The 23,687-nt window shown below is 32.7% G+C and overlaps 1 protein-coding gene across 1 annotated transcript in view; it reads right to left on the bottom strand.

The window, feature by feature from the left end:
* The window catches only part of LOC111695526 (uncharacterized), a 72,281-nt gene extending 48,796 nt beyond the window's left edge, over positions 1 to 23,485 (bottom strand). The window contains exons 1-13 of the mRNA XM_023464894.1: positions 23,317 to 23,485; positions 22,799 to 22,974; positions 14,783 to 14,858; positions 13,496 to 13,554; positions 8,820 to 8,894; positions 8,439 to 8,525; positions 5,912 to 5,995; positions 4,838 to 5,141; positions 4,344 to 4,469; positions 3,899 to 4,014; positions 3,382 to 3,555; positions 2,355 to 2,523; positions 975 to 1,069 (exon numbers count right to left, since the gene is read on the bottom strand). Coding sequence (XP_023320662.1) covers positions 975 to 1,069; positions 2,355 to 2,523; positions 3,382 to 3,555; positions 3,899 to 4,014; positions 4,344 to 4,469; positions 4,838 to 5,141; positions 5,912 to 5,995; positions 8,439 to 8,525; positions 8,820 to 8,894; positions 13,496 to 13,554; positions 14,783 to 14,858; positions 22,799 to 22,804 — 1,371 coding nt within the window. The 5' untranslated portion in view covers positions 22,805 to 22,974; positions 23,317 to 23,485. The remainder of the gene's footprint in view (positions 1 to 974; positions 1,070 to 2,354; positions 2,524 to 3,381; positions 3,556 to 3,898; positions 4,015 to 4,343; positions 4,470 to 4,837; positions 5,142 to 5,911; positions 5,996 to 8,438; positions 8,526 to 8,819; positions 8,895 to 13,495; positions 13,555 to 14,782; positions 14,859 to 22,798; positions 22,975 to 23,316) is intronic.
* Between the last annotated feature and the right edge of the window lie 202 nt (positions 23,486 to 23,687).

Genomic DNA, 23,687 nt, shown 5'->3' with positions numbered 1-23,687 from the left:
GGATGATTTTTAACATCGATTATGCGTTTAACCTTAGTAATTATACACCATTAAAACGTTTTATATGTCTCAAATGAATCCTAAAACTTTATTCCACAATACTATATTCTCAGTTAAACTACCATACGTTAGCGGTCACTCCCTTTAAGGAACTGAACACATGTCTTAATATGTAATTATCTAATCCTTATTTTTGCATGATGTCATAAACTTTTGATATTTCAAACTATGAATTCTGCTAGATCTAGTTAAATATTAAAGTTTAAAATATCAAAGGTTTACACCATCAAGTTGCAAAGATATATAGATTATAAAATGCGAGTTTGAGGTATTTCCCAATTAAACAGAGAAAGAAAAGCATTTCATAATAAGTATAGAAAACAATCCTCGTTAAAAAAAAGCCCTCACAATATTTGATTTTAATAAATAATAAAAACAAAAATCTAAAAAGTCTTTAAAAAAGTGATTGCTTGTAAAAATCACCGTAGTTTAAGTTTTGCCATTTATACTGTTCAATAATCCTAATATGTGAACAATTCCTTTAATTCCCAGAAAGTTGCACAGGCACCTTTGACCCTTCAGTAAAAGGAAATTCAACCTAAAGTCTGCCCGCGTCAACCTTGTTGCACCGGCTAGTCCTATTGAGTGTCTACTTTATTTACCCATTGTCCGGGCGATACAGTTCAAACTGGGACCGGAAAGGTTGACCCGGCTCGGAAATTCAAATGTACTACGGCTGCCCGAGGTTGAGCAATAAATATCTAAAGAATTGGTTTGGAAAATATCAAGCAAAGTTGTTTGGTGAACTAGACACAGCTGACAGGTTCTATTGATAAATACTACAGTAAAGTTGATAGAATATATAGAATATATAGATGTAAGAAATAATTAAGAAAACAATAGGCATAATTAACGCAGTGTTTGCTCCGCTGAATACAAGATTTATTCCCAAGAAGTAGCAGATCAAATTAAACTGAGGAGGGGGGTTGATCATTAGGTTTAATGTGTCCCTGCGTATCTGCTACACTGCCTGGAACAACTCCCTTTACAAAGATCCCGCACAAGGATGCTGAAATACAAACATTTATCGTCACGTCGAACAAAAGCAAACTATGCTGCTGGAGTAGGTAGAATAAGCCTATGATTGGCCTGCTACTGTAAAAAGTCTGGCTGCGCCATCAAAGTTGAATCCGGGCCGACATTGGTTAGGGACGGGGCGGTACTATCCCCTCGCCAATAAGGCCGGTACTAGGGTTTAGTCCGACATAGGATAGGGACGGGGCAGTACTATCCCCTCGCCACTAAGGCCGGTACAAGGGGTTGGTCAGACATAGGATAGGGACGGGGCAGTACTATCCCCTCGCCGCTGAGGCCGGTACAAGGGGTCGGTCTGGTTCGAATTAAAATTGACCCTAGTCCACCGTGAACTGAAGTAAATTGCAAAGTATTAAAATCTTAATTGTTTTTTAATCACAACTCCCTTTAGTGAAGAGCTACAGAGAAGGAAAGAAGTATTTTGAATTTATATTACAGTGGTAAGCCTATATACCAATATAATACAGACGACATTTTAGTAAAGCTCTGCTTACTTTTCAGCTTGTTTGTAAACATAGGAAAGCTGTGAATCAAAAGGGTAAATATTTTTATGTTTTTAAGATATTATTGTTTTATGCCATAAAATGCAGATTACTTTATATGTGTAATGAAACATGAAGAAAATTAGGTTTATACCTTAGTTTCTATTTTTTGGGATATTTAACCCTGATATGACACAGGCACAGCTGGATAAAATATGCAGTACGCACTTAAATAACATGTGTACTGCATGTGTACTTTATATCCATAGCGCTTAAATTCAGGGCATATACTCCACACAATTTATTTAAGAAAATAAACAGTTTATTTTTAATGTTCAGTACATATAAAACCAATTAATTTTGTGTCATAAAAAACATTATTTTTATTATGCTACTGGCGACGTAACATAGATTTTAACTTCGCATTCTGTCTAGTTGACAGTGTCATGGATCTTGGCATTGTCAAACAGCCAGCAACTATGAGATATATCTGGTTAATAGCCAAGTATAACAATATCTCTTAGTATGTGTTTTATTTTACAGTTTTTAAGGTTAAAAAAAGCTCATAGTTAAAAAGGCTGTAGAGCAACTAGCGGGGGGAGTGTGACATGTCAGATTCCTCAGGGTACCTTAAAAGCTTTGTCTGCTTAAGTAAAAAATATATATCCATGTTTTTGAAAACTGCTGATTTTCAATTAGGCATAAATATAAAAACAATGGAGGAGTTATCAGAATTAAGAATAAAAGGGCTGACTTCAGGGCTAGTCTAAACCTTACCTTTCTCACAGATATATCCGGCAACAGTTAGACCTAAACCTCTCTCATCCTTCTCCAGTCTAATCTCAACTATTTCTCTCTCCTCTGTCTCTAAACTTTGGTCAGGTTTATGGGCTTCTCCTCTTACTCCTTCTTCTGCTCCTCCTACTTCTCCTCCTCCCGCTCTTTCCTAAAGATGAAAATCTAAATGCGTAAAAAAGACAGTGCAACAGTTGTCTTATTAAATTTTCCGATAAAACTTAGAAATCTTAATCAATAAGACCAACAAGACCAGAGCTAACACCAGAACTTAAACTAGAACCAGTAATAGTTAAATGTTGATCTAAAACAACTAGAAATCTGAACCAACATCAGACCCAAAACCAGATCTTGAAATAGAATAAAAACCAGAAATAGGACTGAAATGAAAATTAGAACTATAACTAGATCTATAGACTCCAAACCTTAACCAAAACAGGACTAGAACCAGAACCGAAACTTATATTAAAACTAGAACTATAGAACTAAAGCATAACCAGAACAGGACTAAAACTAGAACCAGAACCTGTTTACAGGACTAGAACTAGAACCAGAATCGGAACTTAAACAGAACCAGAATCGGAACTTAAACAAAACAAGAACCTGAACCAGAACAGGACTAAACCTAGAACCAGAACCTGTTTACAGAACTAGAACTAGAACCAGAATCGGAACTCAAACAAAACTATAATCTGAACCAGAACAGGACTATAGTAGAACTAGAACCAGTGAAGGACTAGAACTAGAAAAAGAATCGGAACTTAATCAAAACTAGAACCTGAACCAGAACAGGACTATAGTAGAACTAGAACCATTGAAGGAATAGAACTAGAAACAGAATCGGAACTTAATCAAAATTAGAACCTGAACCAGAACAGGACTATAGTAGAACAAGAACCAGTGAAGGACTATAAATAGAACCAAAACAAGAACCTAAACAAAGCTAGAACCAGAACCTGAACATAAGAGGAATCTAAATCTAAAAATACTTATGGATAGTTTAGTTAACCTGGTGTTCTACGAGAGGACCCGGAGTAAATGTTGTTGTCCCGGAGTTAGAACTCAACCGTTCAGATCCTGGGTTCGACTCACTTCTAGACTCTTCATAGACCGGAGATAGAATAGTTTGAAGTCCAACGTCCCTCTGTACTCTCTCCATGTTGTTGATAACATGCAAACTCAACTAGATTAAAAAGTTATTCTGTTTTTTCTTATTCTGTAGAAAATGTTTTATTTAATTATGGTCGCATGTCTGGAGATTTAACAAGTTAACAAATTCTAAACAAGATTAAATATACAGCTTACTGTAGCATCTATTTCTTTATATTATGAAACATAATGAAACCATTAGTCCGGAAGGAGAAGGGGGGAGACAGGGGGAGCCCCCTCCCCTCCTCCTTCTTGCCCAATCCACTCATCTAACTTGTAGTTCCATAATCTTACTCTAATCTTCTCACTTCAAGGAGTGCGAGCAAAGTTTGACAATATTTACAGAAATCAGTTCTTAAATAATTTAATAATCAAACCTTGACTGCAGAGATGGTATCAGTCTCCAGGTTAGTATGAGGATCAGTCAAGGGTTTTTCCTTCTCTGCTCCGGGTTCGATGAAAGTAGAAGAGGGTTGAGCTTCATCAACTAGTCCTGTAATCATCAGTTCATTAAATACAGTTTTCTATTTGTAAAAAAGAATTCTTATCCTAACTAAAATTAAGACAAAGATGAAAATTTATGAGTAGTGAGAAATGGTTGAACTAGGAACGGGTTGTTAAACAGCTGTTACTCGTTTATTTAGTTTATCAATCTTATGGGTCAAAACAAACATTTTCCAATTAAAGTAGTTAAAAAAAGAAGAATAAATACACTTTCATTGCACTTTCGAGCTTGAACCAGTAGTTAGAGCTAAACAACATTCATAATATCTCAACTCAACCCAGGTTAAATCTGCAAAGTTTAATTAAAATAAATCTTACCGGAAGAGGATGTTGGATTGGGTTTCTCCTCAGATCTGTTTGAAGACGGATACATATCTTTTTGCAAGGTTGGATTCAGGGATATTGGGTTTGAGGCACTTTTCGGAATTCCTAGAGGTTCCAAACCTGCATCATCATAAACAGATATTAGATAGTGAACATGAATATTGATCATAGAATCTCGCTTTATCAAGGTTCAAGATAAAAAATTAACAAAATATTGTAAGAAAAACTCTAGGACGAAAGAATCTAAGATGAGAAGAAAGGAGAATAAAGGATCTAGGATGAGAGTAAAGGATCTAGGATGAAAGTAAAGGATCTAGGACAACAGTAAATACATGGGTTTAGTTTAGGAAGAGTAATCGTGATAATGAGAAAATATCTAGGTTTATGATATTATAAAATAAGCACTTAAGTGAGATTGAGATGATTATGAAAAACTCTAGGTCGTAAAATTTAACCTAAAAGTTGAATAGAAATTTTCAGTTTTTTACCTAGAGCAGGTGTAGAACCAGAGAGTCCCGAGGGAGAGCAGGATTTAACAAGTCTTGTGAGATCAGGATCATTTTGAAAAGATACGCTCCTCGTGAAATCTTGTGGCTTTGGCAATGAGTTTGTAATGTTCGTTAAAACCTTTGGAGCAGGGTTGGGTTGCAGAGGATCTTGGGTTTTCACCATCTCAGCCTCTACTTTAGCACAGGACGGAGCAGGAGTAGGTTCGGACCCGTTCGTGACTGTTATTGTTACCGGGACCTGATGCGGTTGAAGAGATGGAACCCCGGCAATCATATTCACAACCTACATATAAATATTTTACTAAAGGGACTGTCTTTGTAATTTTTAGTTAGGTCTACATACAGTCCCTGTAATTTCCCAAGAGTTAGGTTTACATACAGTCCCTTTAATTTCCCAAGAGTTAGGTTTACATACAGTCCCTTTAATTTCCCAAAAGTTAGGTCAACATACAGTCCCTTTAATTTTCCCAAGAGTTAGGTCAACATACAGTCCCTTGATAAACTAAAATGTGGGATAAGTTAAAAACCTAGTTTTCTAGTCTTTATTCATTAACTTTGACTCTTTTAAATCAAACAAAATTTTCCCCTGCAGCGCGTCTTTTTGTTCCTAACTCGGGATTATTTTGTACCTTAATTAATCTAGCACCCCCCCCCCTCACTTAAATCCTGTATCCGCCCCTGCTCATGTTTATTGGGACACCTTGTATTAATATAATATTTGAATTGACAAGATTAAGAAACACCCTGTATGTTAGTAAAATATTTTCACATTAAACGGACTGTACGTGTAATTTCAAGTGACCCTTTCTGCAAAAATGGAAATTCCTGACTTACAACAGAACCCTTAAAAACTTTGTCTGATCAAGTATTAATTATTTAGATATGACTGTTTATAATTTTGAAAACTGAATTATCAGAATTTAACACTTTTAAACCTTAAAAAAAAGACAAATCTTCCACCTTTTAGATCAGATAAAGGTTGTTAAGATTAGCCATTTTTGCACGGAGGGTCACTTGGAAATAAGCTGACAGTCCCTTTAAAACTAGGTTGACCTGTGGGGCGAGGCTGGCGGCTAGAGCTCGATTTAGTTCTAATGGATCAGATAAGGATTTTGTCGGGACCAAAGCACAGTTCGCCTGAACACACCAGGCAAATATTAATAAAAAACAAAAGTTTTGTTTTATAATCATTAGTAAAATTAAATGTTATGAATATTTTCCACCAATTTTCCATCGTCAAATTTGATAAAAAATTGAACTAAAAATATTCTTTAAAACATTCTTTAGTTAATAACATATTTGGTTACTTTCAGTCCTGAGTCCGAAATTTAAAAGAGTATCGTTGAACAAAACTCCCGAGTTTCCTTTTTTGGGGTCTTAACATTTTGTAGATTTTGATTTAAAAGATTCGACAAAACTTGAGAATATGAAGAAACTAAATAAAATAATATTTCATAACAAAATATTGATATCCACAAAACTGCCTAACCCCGTTCGTGAAACTAAGTAATGTTGAACGTACAGGGTGTCCCAAAAACATGAGAATTGAGAGACGACTTAAATATCGTCTTTGATTTCCGATAATTGATAAATGGCATAATGTGCATTAAGAAAAGATTGAACGTCTATTGAGCTTTTCAAAATGTGGTCTACCTTCTTTGTATCTTAAAAATTGACGGAGATATTAAACATTTTAACAGTTTTGTTAATTTTTAATTATCTGGAATCTGGAAAAATTTCCTTATGGTAGACCACATTTTGGAAATCACGAGACTAAATGTTTTAACTGTGATACTTCAAAATTATATTTAAGAAGTAATCCTGCTTGGAACAAAGACGATATAGAAGTCGTCATTTAATTCCCATGTTTAATGGGACACCCTGTATATAAGCTAAAAGCACACTAATTATTTGACACAATTGGGACTTTTCACTGATAATTGGCTGAGCAGCTGATAAACTAACTGTTTGTACGCTGAACAGCTGATAAACTGACATTTTGTACGCTGAACAGCTGATAAACTGACTGTGTCTACGCTGAACAGCTAATAAACTGACTGTGTGTACGCTGAACAGTTGATAAACTGACTGTTTTTACGCTGATCAGCTGATAAACTGACTGTTTGTACGCTGAACAGCTGATAAACTGACTGTTTGTACGCTGAACAGCTGATTACATTTTATATATATTTTTCATATTTTATATATATTTTTCATATTTTATAAACTATTTTTATGTCATCTCAATATTCTGAAAGTTGCAAAACTCCATGACCTTACCCTATATATATGATAGGGGGGGGGGGAGTTATAATATTAGTTTTAGCCCCTATACAGAGAAGTATAGTTTGGCCAAATAACCTGTCCAAAACAGAACCCTTGTATTCATCCTACCATACAGATATAATTGCTCCTTCATATACCCTTCTATATCCATATTATAAGGCTAAAGCTTGCCAAACGGCTGGAACAAACTGGCAGAAATTTTTTTAGGAAAGCCATGGGTACTCTAGGGGTCACGGGGTAAAAATTCAGATTTTTTTCAAAATTATATTTTTTCCCCAAAGTTTTTTTGAATTCCATGGGCAATGCCGGGCACTGCAATAGAGTAAATATAGTAGGTGTTAGTTCAACATTTTTTTTGAACGATACAATAAAAATTTGAATAAATAATAATGTAAAAAAATCACTAGAAAATATCGAATAAAAAAACTTTTTAGAAAAGATTGTCAGATGAAAAATGGAAAGGAACTCAGATCATGATGTAATATATTCACTCTATAAAGGGAGTGACCGGCTAGACATGATCTTTGAGCTCAGAGTGCAGTATTATAAAATTTGTTGTTTGGGAACATATTTCTTACTAAAAAAGGAATCGAGTTTTTGTCACAAACTCTAATTTTCTATTTCCTATATCTCTGCAACCTTTGATATTTCAAACTATACATTTTGTTTGATCAAATAGTCTAAGTTTAAAATTTCAAAGGTTTACAACATTTGGTTGCATAGATATGGCAATTAGAAAATTTATGTTTGCGGCAAAAACTCAATTTTGTTGTGAAAAAATCAAAAAATCATTATTTTGAATTTCTTTTTCTTCATAACTTTGATTGCAGATTTGTTCAAAGTCTTCAAATATCGTCTTTTCAATAAAAATTCCACAAAATCTACGGAAAATTTTTATGAAAATCAAACTTATTTCGAAAATTTAAGTTAATTTTAATTGTATCAACCTGTTCCTAAAGAACTAAGAAGTTTACTGTGAAATTTTTGTTACAATTTTCGTCATCAATATTGAAATAAGCTAGTCTTGAAATGCATCAATATTGAAATAAACTAGTCTTGAAATGCATCAATACTAAAATAAACTAGTCTTGAAATGCAACAATATTGAAATAAACTAGTCTTGAAATGCATCCTAAAAATTTTAAAGATTGATTTTGAGCTCTTACTTAGTAATTATACACCGTATGAACGTCTTTTTGGCAATAATGAATTATTTTTTAATAATAATGCACTTTCCGCTCGGTCGAGACGGTCCGTCCCTTTAAAGAATGTTTAAAAGTAAATATTTACTAACCATGAGGTTCTGAGTGTTGGGATCAACAGGTCTAGCGACCACAACCCTGATACTATCTTGACCCGCCTGCCGGAGAATTGATGCAACCTGAAAACAATAAAAACCATCTTGGAAAATATTCTTTTCATCAGATTTTTTATTTTTACACTGGGACTTGTAAAAATGTGGAATAGGAAGATGACTGTTAGAATCAAACTATGATTTTAAAAAGTCAAATTAACGTGAAACCCAACAATTGTACAGTGTAGACAAAACCAAGTTGAGTTTCAAGTTTTACTGGTAAACTATTTGATTTTTATCAACATTAAATACACATTAGGTGCCTTGTCTTCCTTTTCCACAGTTTTATGGGTTCCTCTGTATGAATTGATTGGATTGTACCTGCTCTGCTCCCATACCCCAGAGCCGTACTTCTCCCACCTGGAGCAGATGATCACCATTTTGTAAATGTCCCTCCTACACAAATATTAAAGGGACTGTTAACATAATTAAAGTGATCCTTCATCTTTTCAATAAATCAGCAACGATCTCTTATGTTAATTTCTTCTTTTATGGTTACTTCCAATTTAACAGTTGAATAAAACGATTCGCGACGGCACCCTTTAAATCTCAACAAACTCGAACAAAAACTATTTTTAGAAAATTTTTGATGATTTGGTAATTTCCCCAATTAAATAATTCAAATTTAGACTATTTGATCTAACATAAGTCATAATTTGAAATATCAATAGTCTACGACAGAATGAAAAGCTATAGAGAATAAAAATCAGAGTATGTGGCAAGAACTCAGTTCCTTTGTCTCAATAAATTAAATTTTTGATTCTTTGATATTAATTTGCACCAATTAATCTTTACAGAATGAACAAAAGAAAAATAAGAAAATTTCAGAAAAGAACTGAGTTCTTACCACATGCTTAGGTTTTCTAATCCCTATATCTTAGCAACCTGATAGTGTAAACTTTTGATAATTCAAACTTGGACTATTTTATAATTTGAAATATTATACGTCTACGACATCGGATTGCAAAGATATAGAGAATAAATTTAACATAGTTCCTTTGTCTCATAGAAATTTTGATGCTTTGATAATTTGTACCAATGGATCTTAAAGAATGTACGAGAAATTTGACTAATTTTAGATGGGTATTTTAAAGTTCCAATTTTAATTAAAGAGTCCTTGAAATTACGTCGATAATCCCTTTAATCCCTTTGATCCCTTTAATCCCTTTAATCCCTTTAATCCCTTTAATCCCGTTAATCCCTTTTATCCCTTTTATCCCATTGATCCCTTTTTAATCCCTTTAATCCCTTTAATCCCTTTAATCCCTTTTATCCCTTTTATCCCTTTGATCCCTTTGATCCCTTTAATCCCTTTAATCCCTTTAATCCCTTTAATCCTTTTTTATCCCTTTAATCCCTTTGATCCCTTTTATCCCTTTTATCCCTTTTATCCCTTTGATCCCTTTAATCCCTTTAATCCCTTTAATCCCTTTAATCCCTTTAATCCCTTTAATCCCTTTAACCCCTTTAACCCCTTTAATCCCTAAAAATGTAAAATTTTTAGGACTAAGTTTGAGTTTAAATTCATTTTTATCTTTGTTTTTATTTTTGCCAATAAAATATACATTACATAAATGATTCTTGTTACAATCGAAGCCCCCCCCCCTTCCCTCCCATTTTCATCTTAAGTCCCATTTATGTACATTCAAATTCCCATTATTGTTCGTTCAAATTCACATATATTTTCATTCAAATTCACATATAATTTCATTCAAATTTCCATATTTGTTCATCCCAATTCCCATATTTGTTCATCCAAATTTATTTGTTCATCCAAATTTCCATATTTGTTCATCCAAATTCCCATATTTGTTCATCCAAATTCCCATATTTGTTCATCCAAATTCATATATTTGTTCATCCAAATTTCCATATTTGTTCATCCAAATTCATATATTTGTTCATCAATTCCCATTTACATTCATTCAAATTTTCATTTATGTTAATTTAAATTCCCATTTATGTTCATTTAAATTCCCATTTATGTTAAATTAAATTCCCATTTATGTTAATTCAAATCCTTTTTTATGATAATTTTTAATCTCATTTCTGATTATATGGGGGTTCTCTTGAATAATTAATCCACCAAACTCCCTCTCTACTTGAACCTAACTTTGCAGATCCTCCTAATCATTTATCTTAAATGTGTTTATTGTCATTAAACGTAAACGTAATTTCAAGTAATCCTTCATTTATATTGTTTATCTTAAATGGAGGGTTCACGAAAAATTAGAGGGCCAGGTGGAAGAGCCACATAGCGGCCAAAAAATCGTCTTTTAAAGTACATCGTATAAAAAAAATATGATGAAATTTCATCTATAACGAAAGCATCAAGTTGAATTGAAAAATGCATAACTATGTATTTGTATAGGGCCTATACGCTCTTGAGTTATAAGACGTTTTTAACTATTTTCTCCTAATACATAACAGATAAAAGAAAAACTGGAAGGGATCGATCTCGAACTTTCAGTTTAACACTCCCTTTAAGATTGGTTATTTTCTTTATTGTCTTTATTCCCTTATTCTCCCTTTAAATTTCATATTAATTTTTCTTAGCATCTTAACCTTTCTAATGCATTCTATTCAACCCTGGCTTTCTATAAAGATCAGCTCTGATAAAGTATCAGGGCTTAGACCAGGAATTATTAAAGGGACTGTTATCGTAAATTTAAGGGAGTCGTCGTCTAAATAGTTCCGTAAACAGTTCACAAGGGTGTCCTATGAACCTACTGTCTAAAAGATGATACAGGGTGTCCCACAAAACTGGACTGTCGTGAATGTACTCTTAAATATATGATTCTTGAAACAATGATCTTGTAATCTTGTAACTCTGGCATTTACAAAATGTGGTCTGCCTTTTTTTGTTCTGTCAATATTCCCGGAGAGATATCAGGAGTTTGGTTCAGAATTTGATACCTATATAATAAATCAAGACATTCGTATTTCGTATATATGTTCCCTATAGCCGGCCAAACGGCTGGACCGAATGGGCTGACATTTTTTGAGCGAACCCAAGGGTATCCAGGGGGTATGTTTGTTTATGTTTATGTTTATGTTTATGTGGTGTTGATTCTCAGGACTCCTATTGGAGTATAATGAGAATTTCTTGATTTAACTGTAAATGATTTTAGTTCACTATAGTTCTGGCCATTATTGTTCATATCATTCACATTTTCACATTCTTTTGAAACTGTCTACATTCTTGGCATTCTGAATTGTTGTAGGTAAATTATTCCATGGTTGGACAACTCGGTTGCTGAAAAATTTCCTTCGAATGTCACCTTTGCACTGTTTTATTTGTAGATTCATATAGTTGTCAGATTGACGAGTGGTTCTTAGGCTGATGTCTTGGACCCTGGTAAACCATATATCTGGATTAACAGCTATCTTATGGTTCAGAGTTTTGTATGTATGTATCATGTCAAACCTTAACCTCCTAGCTTCCAAGGTTTGGATACCAACTTCCTTTATTTTGTCCTCATATTAAACACTTTGCAGGTTTGAGATCATATTTATGGCTCGCTTTTGTACATTTTCTAGGACTCGGATGTCCTCAAGTGTCCAGGGACACCAAGCTGACACAGAAAATTCTAAGTGAGGTCGGACATAAGACTGGCACAAGTTGAGAAATGTGATTTTATCTCTGAAGTGGAATGCCCTGGATATTTGTCCAAGAACAAAATTAGCATTTTTTGCAGCAGATAAACACTGGGTTGACGACTTGAGTGATTCGTGGGTTATAACACCGATGTCTTTTTCCTGGCTAACATTTGTCACCTTTGAACTATTCATGTAATATAGGTCTGTAATTGGATGCAATTGATTTATCACCTTTTTTAAATATTGGGGTGACATTAGCCTCCCGCCAGCTTAAAGGAACTATTCCAGATTCAATCGATTTGTTGAAGATAATTTCCAATGGTTTACATATCAGGTGGCTCATTACTTGAATTTGTTTAACAGTTACTTCATCATTTCCTGGAACTGAAGTAGGTTTCAATTTTATAATTTTTTCTATGATATCCTCCTTTGTACATATAAGTGAGTTTAGCTGATTACAGAGTACAGGTTTAACAGGTGGACCATCATCACCATTATCCTGAGTGAAAACCCTTGAAAAGCAGGAATTCAAAATTTTCATTTGTTACTAAGTCACCATTGTCATTCCTGAGAGGACCAATCCCTGTTTTGGACTTGGTTCTACTCTTTACATAACTGCTGAACTGCCTGATATTACTTTTTTTTGACAAGCTAATTTTTGCTCAAAATTCTTTTTTTGCATTTTTTACCAAGTTTTTTACGTATGTTTCCACGGGAAACGCCAGGCACTTCAGCTAGTATTGTATAAAACCAAAATTGTTAAAATATGAACAAAATTCTTTATATCTCCGCTAATATTGAAAGCACACAAAAGAGAGACCAAATTTTAGGAACGAAACGCCAGGACTAGGTTTTTTTACTGTTCTCTCTAGAATAATACTTCTAAAATTAGAATTAAGAATACATTGCCGCAAATTATTTCAAAGATCAAAGACGACCTTCAAGTCATCTTCTTATTGTCATGTTTCGCGGGTAATCCTGTATTTTCCGTTTTTATTTAAAAATTAAGAAATACTGTCCGTGGGTTTTCTAGAGTATGACGCTTGTATTTTGTTGGTTAAAAAGAAATAATAATAATACGTAATAATAAATATTAGGTAAATTCTTTTAATCTTTGTATTTGTCTGAAGTAATGTGAGTAAGTCTCTTATTAAAGGGACTCTTGACGAAATTTTAAGTGACCCTACATTCAAAGAGTTAACCATCGCTACCCATTAAACCTCCCTAAGACGTAAGATGAGGACAGCTTTTCAAGCTAGAGAAACGACAATATCTTTCTCATGGTTACTCAGATTTAGATTTTAAACATCGTTATGAATCAGCCATGTAATTCTTTTTTAAAAATAAAGAGTCAATTGAATAACCTAAACAGTCCCTTTAACTAAAAAAGTACTGACCCTGTCTGCTGCACCACCGGGGAATATATTTCTCACCACTGCTCCACTATTTCTGCTTCCTATAATGGAGAATTATATAATAATCAGAATTGACATTTTCTTGTTTTCTGTCGTTTTCCTTAAAAGTCGTATTTTCGGATGAAAGAGAGTGTCTGACTAGATATGGTATTCGAGATGAGAGTGTAGTTTTGTAGAGAAATATTTTAGAAATCATTTGAGACCTTTTAGACATTTGTACTGCGTATAATTGCTAGATAAGAGCGCAAAATCGACCTTTAAATCCTCCTGGCGCTCGCACCCAGGCAGGTTGCGGCACAAAAAGTAAAATAATCCGAAAATTAAAATTTTGGATAAACAACTAGTTAAAAATCAGGCGAAAAAATTCAAATAATTAATTTCATAAATAACGTTTTATATAGAGCTTCGTTGTTTGAGAAAGAGCTGTGAATTAAAGTATTGATCTCCATCTAATCCAGGGGTTAATCTAATTCCTATTCGGTATCCCGTAATGGTTATATCCTGCAGAGATAACTCTTTTAAATATCCGGGTCTGTTTTGGTGTAATATTGTGAACATAAAGCAATACATTATTGTTTGGGGTAATTGGTTTTATTTATTCTGTGCAATTAAAACTATAAAGAGTTATTCATGGATTAATTAAGATAACAAATATGACACAAGATGTCGTCTTTTCAAGATTTGGATGAAAGCTCGTTCAAAATAACTTTGAGGCAGAAGCCCAGAGGAGTTACGCGCAGTCGGCGTAGAATAACTAGACAGAGAGAGCCTGTTCTACACCGACTGCGCAAAACTTCTCTGGGCTTCTGCCTCAGTGTTATTGTGAACGAGTTTCATTCAAATAAAGGATTCATCTTTAACGTTTTAATCATATCATACAAATAAAAGACACAAGAAAAAATTTATTTAGTTTCCAAGAGAATCAAGTTTAAGTTAAAAAAGTAAATCTTCAAAAATCTCCCTAAGATTATTGAGGACAATGTATTACATTCATTTTAAAAGCATTTTCAAATACAAATGTTGCAAAAGATATATTTATAAGTGTGTGGACTGTAGTCGTAATGTCAATGACCCTCCATTTAAAAATTTCGTGGATTTTTTAAATTTAATGGAAATCAAATTTTGTTGAAGGCTAATTTTTGTAATTTCCCTGTGGCCGCATTAGATCCCACACAAAATTTGGACCCAGTCGGTTCAGCCGTTTTGACGTTTATTGGACAAAAACACCCTAACAGACATCTAAGCAAAATAAATATATAGATAGTATACCTGATATCCCGAACCCAAACCCAGTTCCGTCGTTAGTTAGTTGAATTATTTGAACGACTGCCCAGTCACACTGCAACTGAAATATACCAGTGATAACCAGAAAACTCTGAAATATGAATACGACCAGAGATAAAAGAGTTATAGAGATCGATTATCAGTTAAAATATGCGATATTTTCCACAGCATGTTCTATTGTATACAAGTACTATACCACTACACGACCAATCAGCAAACAATTCAGGGATATTTAAGAATCCTTTGGATACGAAACAAAAAATCTCCAAAAAAAGACTGAATTCATAAATGTTATGTTTAAAATTGAAGAATTTCGTTAAAAGTTGTAAAACTTAACCCCTGAATGGGTATTATGTTCATCAAGTGGCCGTGAGATGGCACTCTAAAAACCTATCGTAAAAACGTAGCATGTCGTGCTGGGTAGAATTAGGCCTACGTAGCCCACCTTGTGAAAGGAGATAAGCAGTCTGTGTATAGTCTGTGAATACGACTAAATAAAGTGTTTCCCATGCTCATTGGACTATTTAAAGGACTACTCAAAGAATCTACTCAGAATCTTTAAACCATGCTATGAACATTTACTTGTTATTCCCGAGTTCCCTAATCAAAAGTTGAGGCAAATGAGTTATGATCGGACATACAAACAAACAGACAAACAGAGATTACAAGTTTATATACATGTGTAGATGCTTAGTTCGTGGCAAATTTTATAATAGCAGCTCTATAAAAAAAACCATCGTGCTATAATATTAAATTACATGTATTTATATAGCTTTGCTAAAAAAGTGGATTTTCCACCCAAAAAATAGGATATTTCTAGAAAAACTTTTTGATCTGAATAAGTATTGAGACAAGCACACAAAAATTTCATAAAATTATCTATAACACTATTATTTTGGCAAGACGTGTCATTGAACAAAAATTCATAAGATTTCGATTTTTAAAAATTAAATTTTGTCCTGAAAAGTTAGAAATATAGGGGGACCAAAAAACAGGGATTTACGTTTTAAAGGCCCAATAATCTATAAAAAAATTTCAATTTTAGAAGGCGTCTCTTTTTTAGGTTGCTATTCTGAGTTTATGACTGCGTGATACGTATACACCTTGGATTTCAGATAAACATAAGGGGGGGTTCAGATATATGTAAATGATTTTATTTTTGTAATATTGGTTAGCTAAAGTTAACGGAGAGATTTTCTAAATATTTTCAAATATTTGACAGAATTTAACACCAAATGGAAGGATAGGACGACAAAAACTGAAGGACCCCTTCTAAAATTAAAAACTAAATGGCTAAGCACATTTTCGAGCCTTTTTAACGATTAAAAAGGGCTGAAAAATCCTAATCCTTGTTTTTTTGGGTCGTCCTGCATTTATTCATGAAAGCCAAAAAGTCAAATTTTGGCTCTTTAAATTTTCTTTTTAAACTAAAAAAAGATAGAGATATTAACCCTTGTTATGAATACTTAAATAGAAAAATGTTTTGCATAATTCATAATGCATAATATTTTTGATAAAATTTAAAATATGCTGAAAATAAACCACATTTTTTGTTGAATAGAAGTTTGGTTTTCAATTTTGAGATTTATCCTTTGTCTTTTTATTTTGGCAAATTATTCTAAAAAAAACATGGGAATAAACTTACGACTCCTACAACGCTTAAAGTAAGTGTTTGTAAAAATGAAAGGGGGTATAGGCTTACAGCGAAAAATAAGCGCTTTTTATCGCTACTAATCTTTCTTCTATCTGTTGCGTCTATAAGGAGAAAATTGTTAAAAACGACTCATGCTGAAGAACGTAACGTTCATACAAATTCAGAAAGTTGCAATGTACGACTCGTGCCGTAAAAAAATCAATTTATTTTCAAACAAATCATTCAGATATTACAACCTATAGTAATCGATTATTTTTCAATTATATTAATATATTAATATTTCATAATATTTTTGATTCGTTTTGTATACAATGCACTTAAAATGCTAAAATAGTTGACCGCCAGATGGCTCTGCACTCGAAGCTTTGAATGATTACATTGGGCAGAGACACCTAGCAGAAAAAAGTCGTTTTAAGTGCATTGTATATAAAACAAATAACAAATTTTATGAAATATTAACTATATACGAATGCGTCGAAAAATAATCGACGAATATATATACGAGTTGTATATTTTCAGAATTTGTATGGACGCTACGTTCTTTAGTATGAGTCGTTTTTAACAATTTTCTCCTTATAGACGCAACAGATAGATTATTTTTCGCCGTAAGTCTATACCCCCTCTCATTCAAAATCAAAGACGATCTGAATTCTCATGTTTATTGGGTCACCCTGTACATTAAATCCTTCTCATTGTCATAGTATTATGAAATAAAAGTAAAAATTGAATAAAATAAAAACCGCGTTAAATCAGTGTTCACAAGTTCCGAGGGAAAACTAATTTTAAAATGACAAAAGCTAGATTTTTACCCGGTTCCATTTCTGAATTACACAATTTCTTTTTCCAGTTTGTTTGTAAGGAGCATAGAAACTGAAACTGATGAGCTGAATATTTATAAAATTTTAAAATTCTAAAATTTTGAAGTTGAATATTTTTTTTTCGTGCAGAACAAGAATTTTGAAGCAAGTTAGGACTTATTCAGGTAACACAGTTCGGGCCCAATTTCAACAAGCTATAAATGTCAACTGTAGTTGTAACTTCAGGAGTTAATCGAGTCCTATGGGTTCTATCTCGTCTTATATATACAAGTTTTTAGTATAATTTTGAAACAGTTTTATATCAATTTCTCGAGACAGGAACATCAGATAGAACTCTTTTAGGTCTTGACCAACCCCTGAAGTTCTTTGGTTTTAGCCTATACCCCATTTCATTTTTCCTTTACAGTCCCTTTAAATGGCACAAGTTTATTTTAAAAAAATCCGGAAAAAATCCCTTATTTTTGTTTCATTGAAAAAATTCAATCCATTTACGAACATTGTTATTAATAAACTATAAAAAATTCTTTGTTCTGATTGAAAACTACAATTAGTTCTAACTGGAGACGATATAAGCTCTAAACACCAGTCAGTTTACATTATTTTAATTTAAACCTTTTTATATAACTTTACAATACACATTATTATTTTCTATATCTTCCCACAATGGATGAAACTTTATTGACGGCCTGAAATTCGTTTGCTACTTATATTTGAAGGTTGAGTTTTGGTTTGGCTAAGAAACAATTACGTATAAACTTGCCGCAAACCATGGAAGGAAGGTCTGAATAAATTCCGTACAGTCGTCTCTGAAGTATCGTCCTTTGTAGGTCACTCTGTATTATAAGGAGCAAATATTTTTTCAGATTAATACTCAATCTCAAAATTACTTTAATGGTGTAAACGTTTTATATTTCAAACTTTGATTATTTGATCAGAATTCATAGTTTTAAATACCTAAGGTCTACGACATTGGGTTGGAAAAATAAAGGGATTAAAAAATCAGAGTTTCCGGCCAAAACTCAAGACAAAAGATTCGAATCATTTTGATAAATCAAAACATTTTGCTATTTTTAGAGTTGTGAATTTATGATAGTGGTTCAAAATGATATTGCATAACTCTCTTCTAGAAAAAAAGTTCTACTCTATATTTTCCTCTTATACTTTTTATCTCTAGAAAGTTTGTTCTTTTATATTGATGTAAAAATATAATATGTAGAATGTATAATGAAAGTACACTATATACAATCTGCAATCAAATAGTATAATTGAAATAAATGATGTCCATAAGACATTTTTATGATCACCAGGGGTCCGAACTTTTGAATAACTTTTGAATAACTTTTTAACAATGCCATAACTCGGAAATTCGGAGCAATTAATTGCTTTATCAATGAAATACAGTTTCATTACTTTTTTTTGTGATCATCCCGTACAGGCAGATTTTTTTGTTGCTTCTGATTATTTGAATTTTTGAGACATGATAAAGAACCTGGCTTAATCCGTAGGAACTCAAATTATACGGATTCGAAATACAAAAGTTTTAAACCCAGAAGAAGGCTGCTAAAGCGGATTGGGGGTGAGCCCAAAGCTTAAGACAGGGCCTATCGTTATTAAAACCAGTTTTGAAACCCGCGAATGGGGTAAGGCAGTTTGTAGATATCAATATTTTTGTTGCGAAATATTATTTTATTTAGTTTCTACTTATTTTTTAATCATTTTTTTAATCGCTTAAATCAAAATCTACACAAATGTGTTAAGACCCCAAAAAGGAAACTCGGGAGTTTCGTTTAACGATACTCTTTTAAATTTCGGGCTCTGGGGTCTCTATAGGCTGGATCACGGATTTATATTGTACTTTTCTAAAATAAATAATTTTCTTCTGCTGCCGCCGTCTATTCCGATTTCATTTAAAATGCATTTTAAAACGTTTTTTTCAAGTTTAGACATAAATCTAGGATTTGTAAATCCCAGGATAATTATAATGATGCAGGTTTATAACTATATCATTTAAAATGCATTTTAAAACGTTTTTTTCAAGTTTAGACATAAATCTAGGATTTGTAAATCCCAGGATAAAATTGATTTCCCTACCTCCACCCCCTCCCCCCCCCACTTAGTTGTGTCTCTAAATGGGCGTGACGGACAACATTTCTCTATTTCATATCGTTTGGACTATTAAATAATAACTTGAATCTATCACTCGTCTTTTTAACTCACAATTTCATGAGTCCTTCTGTATCTTACTACTCCTTAACATTCTTTATTACGTGTTAATATACAATAAAAGTTTTGTAATTAACTAAAACTTTTAAACTGTACAGGATTGTTATTAGGGTAAGATTTATAAAAAGAGTGAAAATCCCCCCCCCCCATCCCTGTTGGGGTGATTACAGATCCCCCCTTTTCAGATATAAGGAAAGATGTAATGTAAAAAGTTAATTAAATATTTATGCAGAAGACTATGAGGGATATAAAGGATCCAATCCTTGATTAAACATTAATCGAGGATACGTCAAGGAAGGAATCAGTTAGATCTACTGTGTGGGAGTATAAAATAAACATTTAAAACTCGTCTTTTATTTACGCAGCATTTGTTTTTGAACACCTTTAGATTATGATATTTTCAAAAAGTGGTGGAATTATCGTACAATTAGCCTCATATAACAGTTGAATAGAAAGGACCTCTACTAAAACAAGAAGCACAGCAGAGTAGTGTAGAGAACCATTTCAATAAATATGTTTGTTGACTTCAAATCTATTTTCTTTATTATAACATCAAATACACAGAAGATTTCAGAAATGTCGTCATTTTATTTAAATAAGACAAAGCCAAAGTATTCTGAACATTTCTAAGATTTTATTCTTTTTGAGCGACGTTATTTCAAATGACCCTCCATACAAAGATGACAATGCCATATTCACAACGGTGCCCTTGAAACCTTAATCTGATCAATAATGTGGAAGAAATTGTTGTTTTTCTAACTTAATTCTGATAATTCCTAGATGTTTTATCTGCACTAGAAATGCGCTAGATCAATTTTTAAGAGAATCTAGAGATGATAATAAATCTTTAAGGAATTGATTCTTTGTCACAAACTCTGATTTTCCAATCCCTATATCTTCGCAATCCAATGTCGCAGAACTTGGATTTATCAAACTATGAATTCTGTTAGATCAAATAATCTAAGTTTGAAATATCAAAGGTTTACATCTTCGGGTTGCATAGATACATGAAATAGAAAGTTTGAGTTTACGGCAAAGACTCAATTTCTTTGTTAACATTGATTTCTAATTCATATTTGATTGAACAACGCTGTTCAGGGCAATTTTTTCAGATGTGACTCGAGAATTCTCATGTTTGCATGAAGGGTCACTTGAAATTTCGCTTTAAATATTCGTAAATCCGGCCATGAATTTAAATTTTGGCTTTGACATTTTTAACTTTTTATCTAATTTTCATGAATTTTGCTGTATTTATAATAAAGGTTTCAAATTGATTGGTGAATTATAAATGATTAAATATAATAAAATATTGAATTGAAAATAGAAAATAAAAAAGTGGAAATTAACATTTCATGAGGTAATAAAAACTTTTTCGTCAATAAGCATGAGACAACAATATAAGAACCAAATAATGTGGTTGTGGAACTGCAAGATATTTTAAAAATAATTGCTGAATAATTTTTTTGTTAAATATCATACCGTGAGAACCAAAAAACTGTGGAATAGGAAGACGACTTTTAGAATTAAGTTTTTATTTTAAATAGTACATTGAACATGAAGTACAGTAATTGTACGCATAAACCATAGCTTTTTTCTTGTGTTTAAAAGATATACTTCCAACAGCTTTAAAATGAACGGCATTACTAAATTAAGCATGTACGCGAAGCGCCAAAAAATGTGGTTCTTCTTGTGTCTTTTCCTGTATTTCTTAGTGTCTGTTAGTCCCTGGCTTAGTTATAAGTATTACAGTCTACAGCAGTTTTTTTGTAATTCATCCACTAGTCATATTTGTCCACTGTATAGTACCTTAATCCTAGGTCTCTGCAGTCTTAAGTATTCTTAAGTATTAAGTAGTCCCTGACAGTACTTGACTATATATTTCGTCTGTCCTTAAGCCATAATAGTATTTCTGATCTAAGTCCCTCTGTCCTTGTTTGCCAGTAAGGAACTTATCCCGTTTTCATCTTATAGTCTTCAAAATTCCTAATAGTCTGATATAATTCTTATTATATTTCTTGTTATTCTTCATAGGTATTCAGGTTTTGTGTAACCCTAAATGGTATATGTATTGTAATATTCATAAGAAGTAACATATAAACATGTTTTTTAGAAAGGATATATTAAGAATGACTGCACTTTCTTTAAGTCGAAAACGAGAAAATAGTTAGTAATTCTATTAAAAATGAATTTTTTTTTCTTTTTTCTCTTCATTGACAAAATTTGATAAAAGATGGTTCACAATCATGATCATGCTGGAGTCAAGTGCACCTGTCCTAGAAATTAAGTCTTTGTACAAACATTTCATTTTAAGTTCTGAAAATTTGTCTAGTAAATAAAGTGGAAAACAAATATAAAGGAAGGTGAGATGACATTTAATAAATAGAAATAGATTCTAGTACAATAGATGGCAACGTAGAGTTTGTACACAGCTAAGTACAGTTTTTGTGTCCGACAAAATTGTCAATAATAGAAATAATTTTAGAATAAAGTGCTTATCTTACAGTAAAATAAGTCCAATTTTATGTTTTCCTTATTTTCTGTTTTTACACTTTTTATTTAATCTTGGAAAACATGTCAACTAATGTGAGAAAATTTGGTTTTCCTTATTATATTAGAAACTTGTGAAATCGTGTTTAATTGGTCCATTTCTCTGTTGCCATCTATTGTATTTAATAATCTATTTGAATGCATATGCATTTTATGTTATATAAAACTAATAGTTTTACTAGTAGCTTGTAATCAACTTTTAAAATAAAAAAATAGCTGTGTTTCATAAACATTGGACCACAGGGTTACCCACAAAGAATGAGACTTCAGAGACGACTCTAAGTAATTTATACTGTCTGTTTGCTGATTCCCAGCAACTGTAAACGTATTTCTTTCTTTGCCAAATCATTAAACAAGTCATATAAAGACCACATTGAAGGCAGAAGACTTAAGTTAAACTTGAAATAGTCATATTGGAAGAGTTTTATGTCGTCTTTACAATCTCATCTTTTGTGGGTAACCCTGTATTTAAATATTCCACAGTTTTATGGGTCCAAGTATACAATACGTGATGATGGATAATAATTCTTGTTGTCAGTGTTATCATCATGCACAAACATGCAACAAAACCAAGCTGTGGTCACGAGAAATAAGTATTCAGATATAAACCAGAGGGAAAATGTTCTATTAAAAAAATCCCTCCCCCCCGTCATTTTATTACAGTGTTTGTAATTTTTTTTAGACTTTCGACAGAGTTTTTTTATAATTTTTAACGCTTTCTTGTAAAAAATATTTCCTTGAGAAATTATAAATACTCACCACCATTCCTAGTTGAACATCAGGGCAGGGCGGAGCTTTCTTCCACCCTCTCCCAGAGATACAGGGGCGGATACTGGATCCACCCTCTCCGGGATAGATCTTACATAGGTCAGGTTCGGCTTATTTCTCCTCCGGGTTGGAGGGATCACTGAGTACAAAATTGGATCACGCGTGAACTTGATGGTATCAAGGTACTAATGCAAGAAAAGTTATTTTTGGGGGTGTACGCATTTTTTTGTACTGCAGTGTACTGTCTTTGGGCGGAAAAGTAAACACAAGACGGATGACACAGCCTGACATGGCATCCATTTTCACAAAAAATAATCTATGAAATATTCTGGTCAGGAAACTATTATATGAATTATCAAAATTATCAAAATTAAATGCTTTAAACCTCCTCGGATACTAAACGAATACTGATGCATCTATTCTTGTTTACAAATTCCGTTCAGAGAGAACTGGTTTCAATATGTACGCAGAGTATCCACGACCGCAATTAACTTTCCTTGCATTAGTACCTTGAATGGTATTATCTAATTTCCGTCTCTTCTGGATTCAGCTTAGTCATTGATTCGATCTCTTTATGTATCATTCATTACTGTTCTCTACATAAAACAATTTTCTTCTTCAGTTTGTTCTCTGGTATTGTTCAAGATAAAATTTTCAAGTTTTACATTTTTAGATCAAAATTCTGAAATTAAAAATGGATAATATTTATAAATGATAAAACATTCTTTGGATCATTAATCTCTTCATGTGCATTGATTGTATTCTGTCTGGAGAAATTTTTTCTTTCTTCCTTTTATTGTTTAAAAAAATGCTATTCTAAAAAAACTAAAATCTGAAAAATTTGAGTTCAGAAAGTNCTAAAATTTGAGTTTTGGACAAT

This window comes from Eurytemora carolleeae, unplaced genomic scaffold, assembly GCF_000591075.1.
Source record: "Eurytemora carolleeae unplaced genomic scaffold, Eaff_2.0 scaffold90, whole genome shotgun sequence".
Classification (NCBI taxonomy): domain Eukaryota; kingdom Metazoa; phylum Arthropoda; class Copepoda; order Calanoida; family Temoridae; genus Eurytemora; species Eurytemora carolleeae.
Note: the sequence above shows the minus strand (reverse complement) of the source record. Positions and strands in the feature narration are given on the sequence as shown.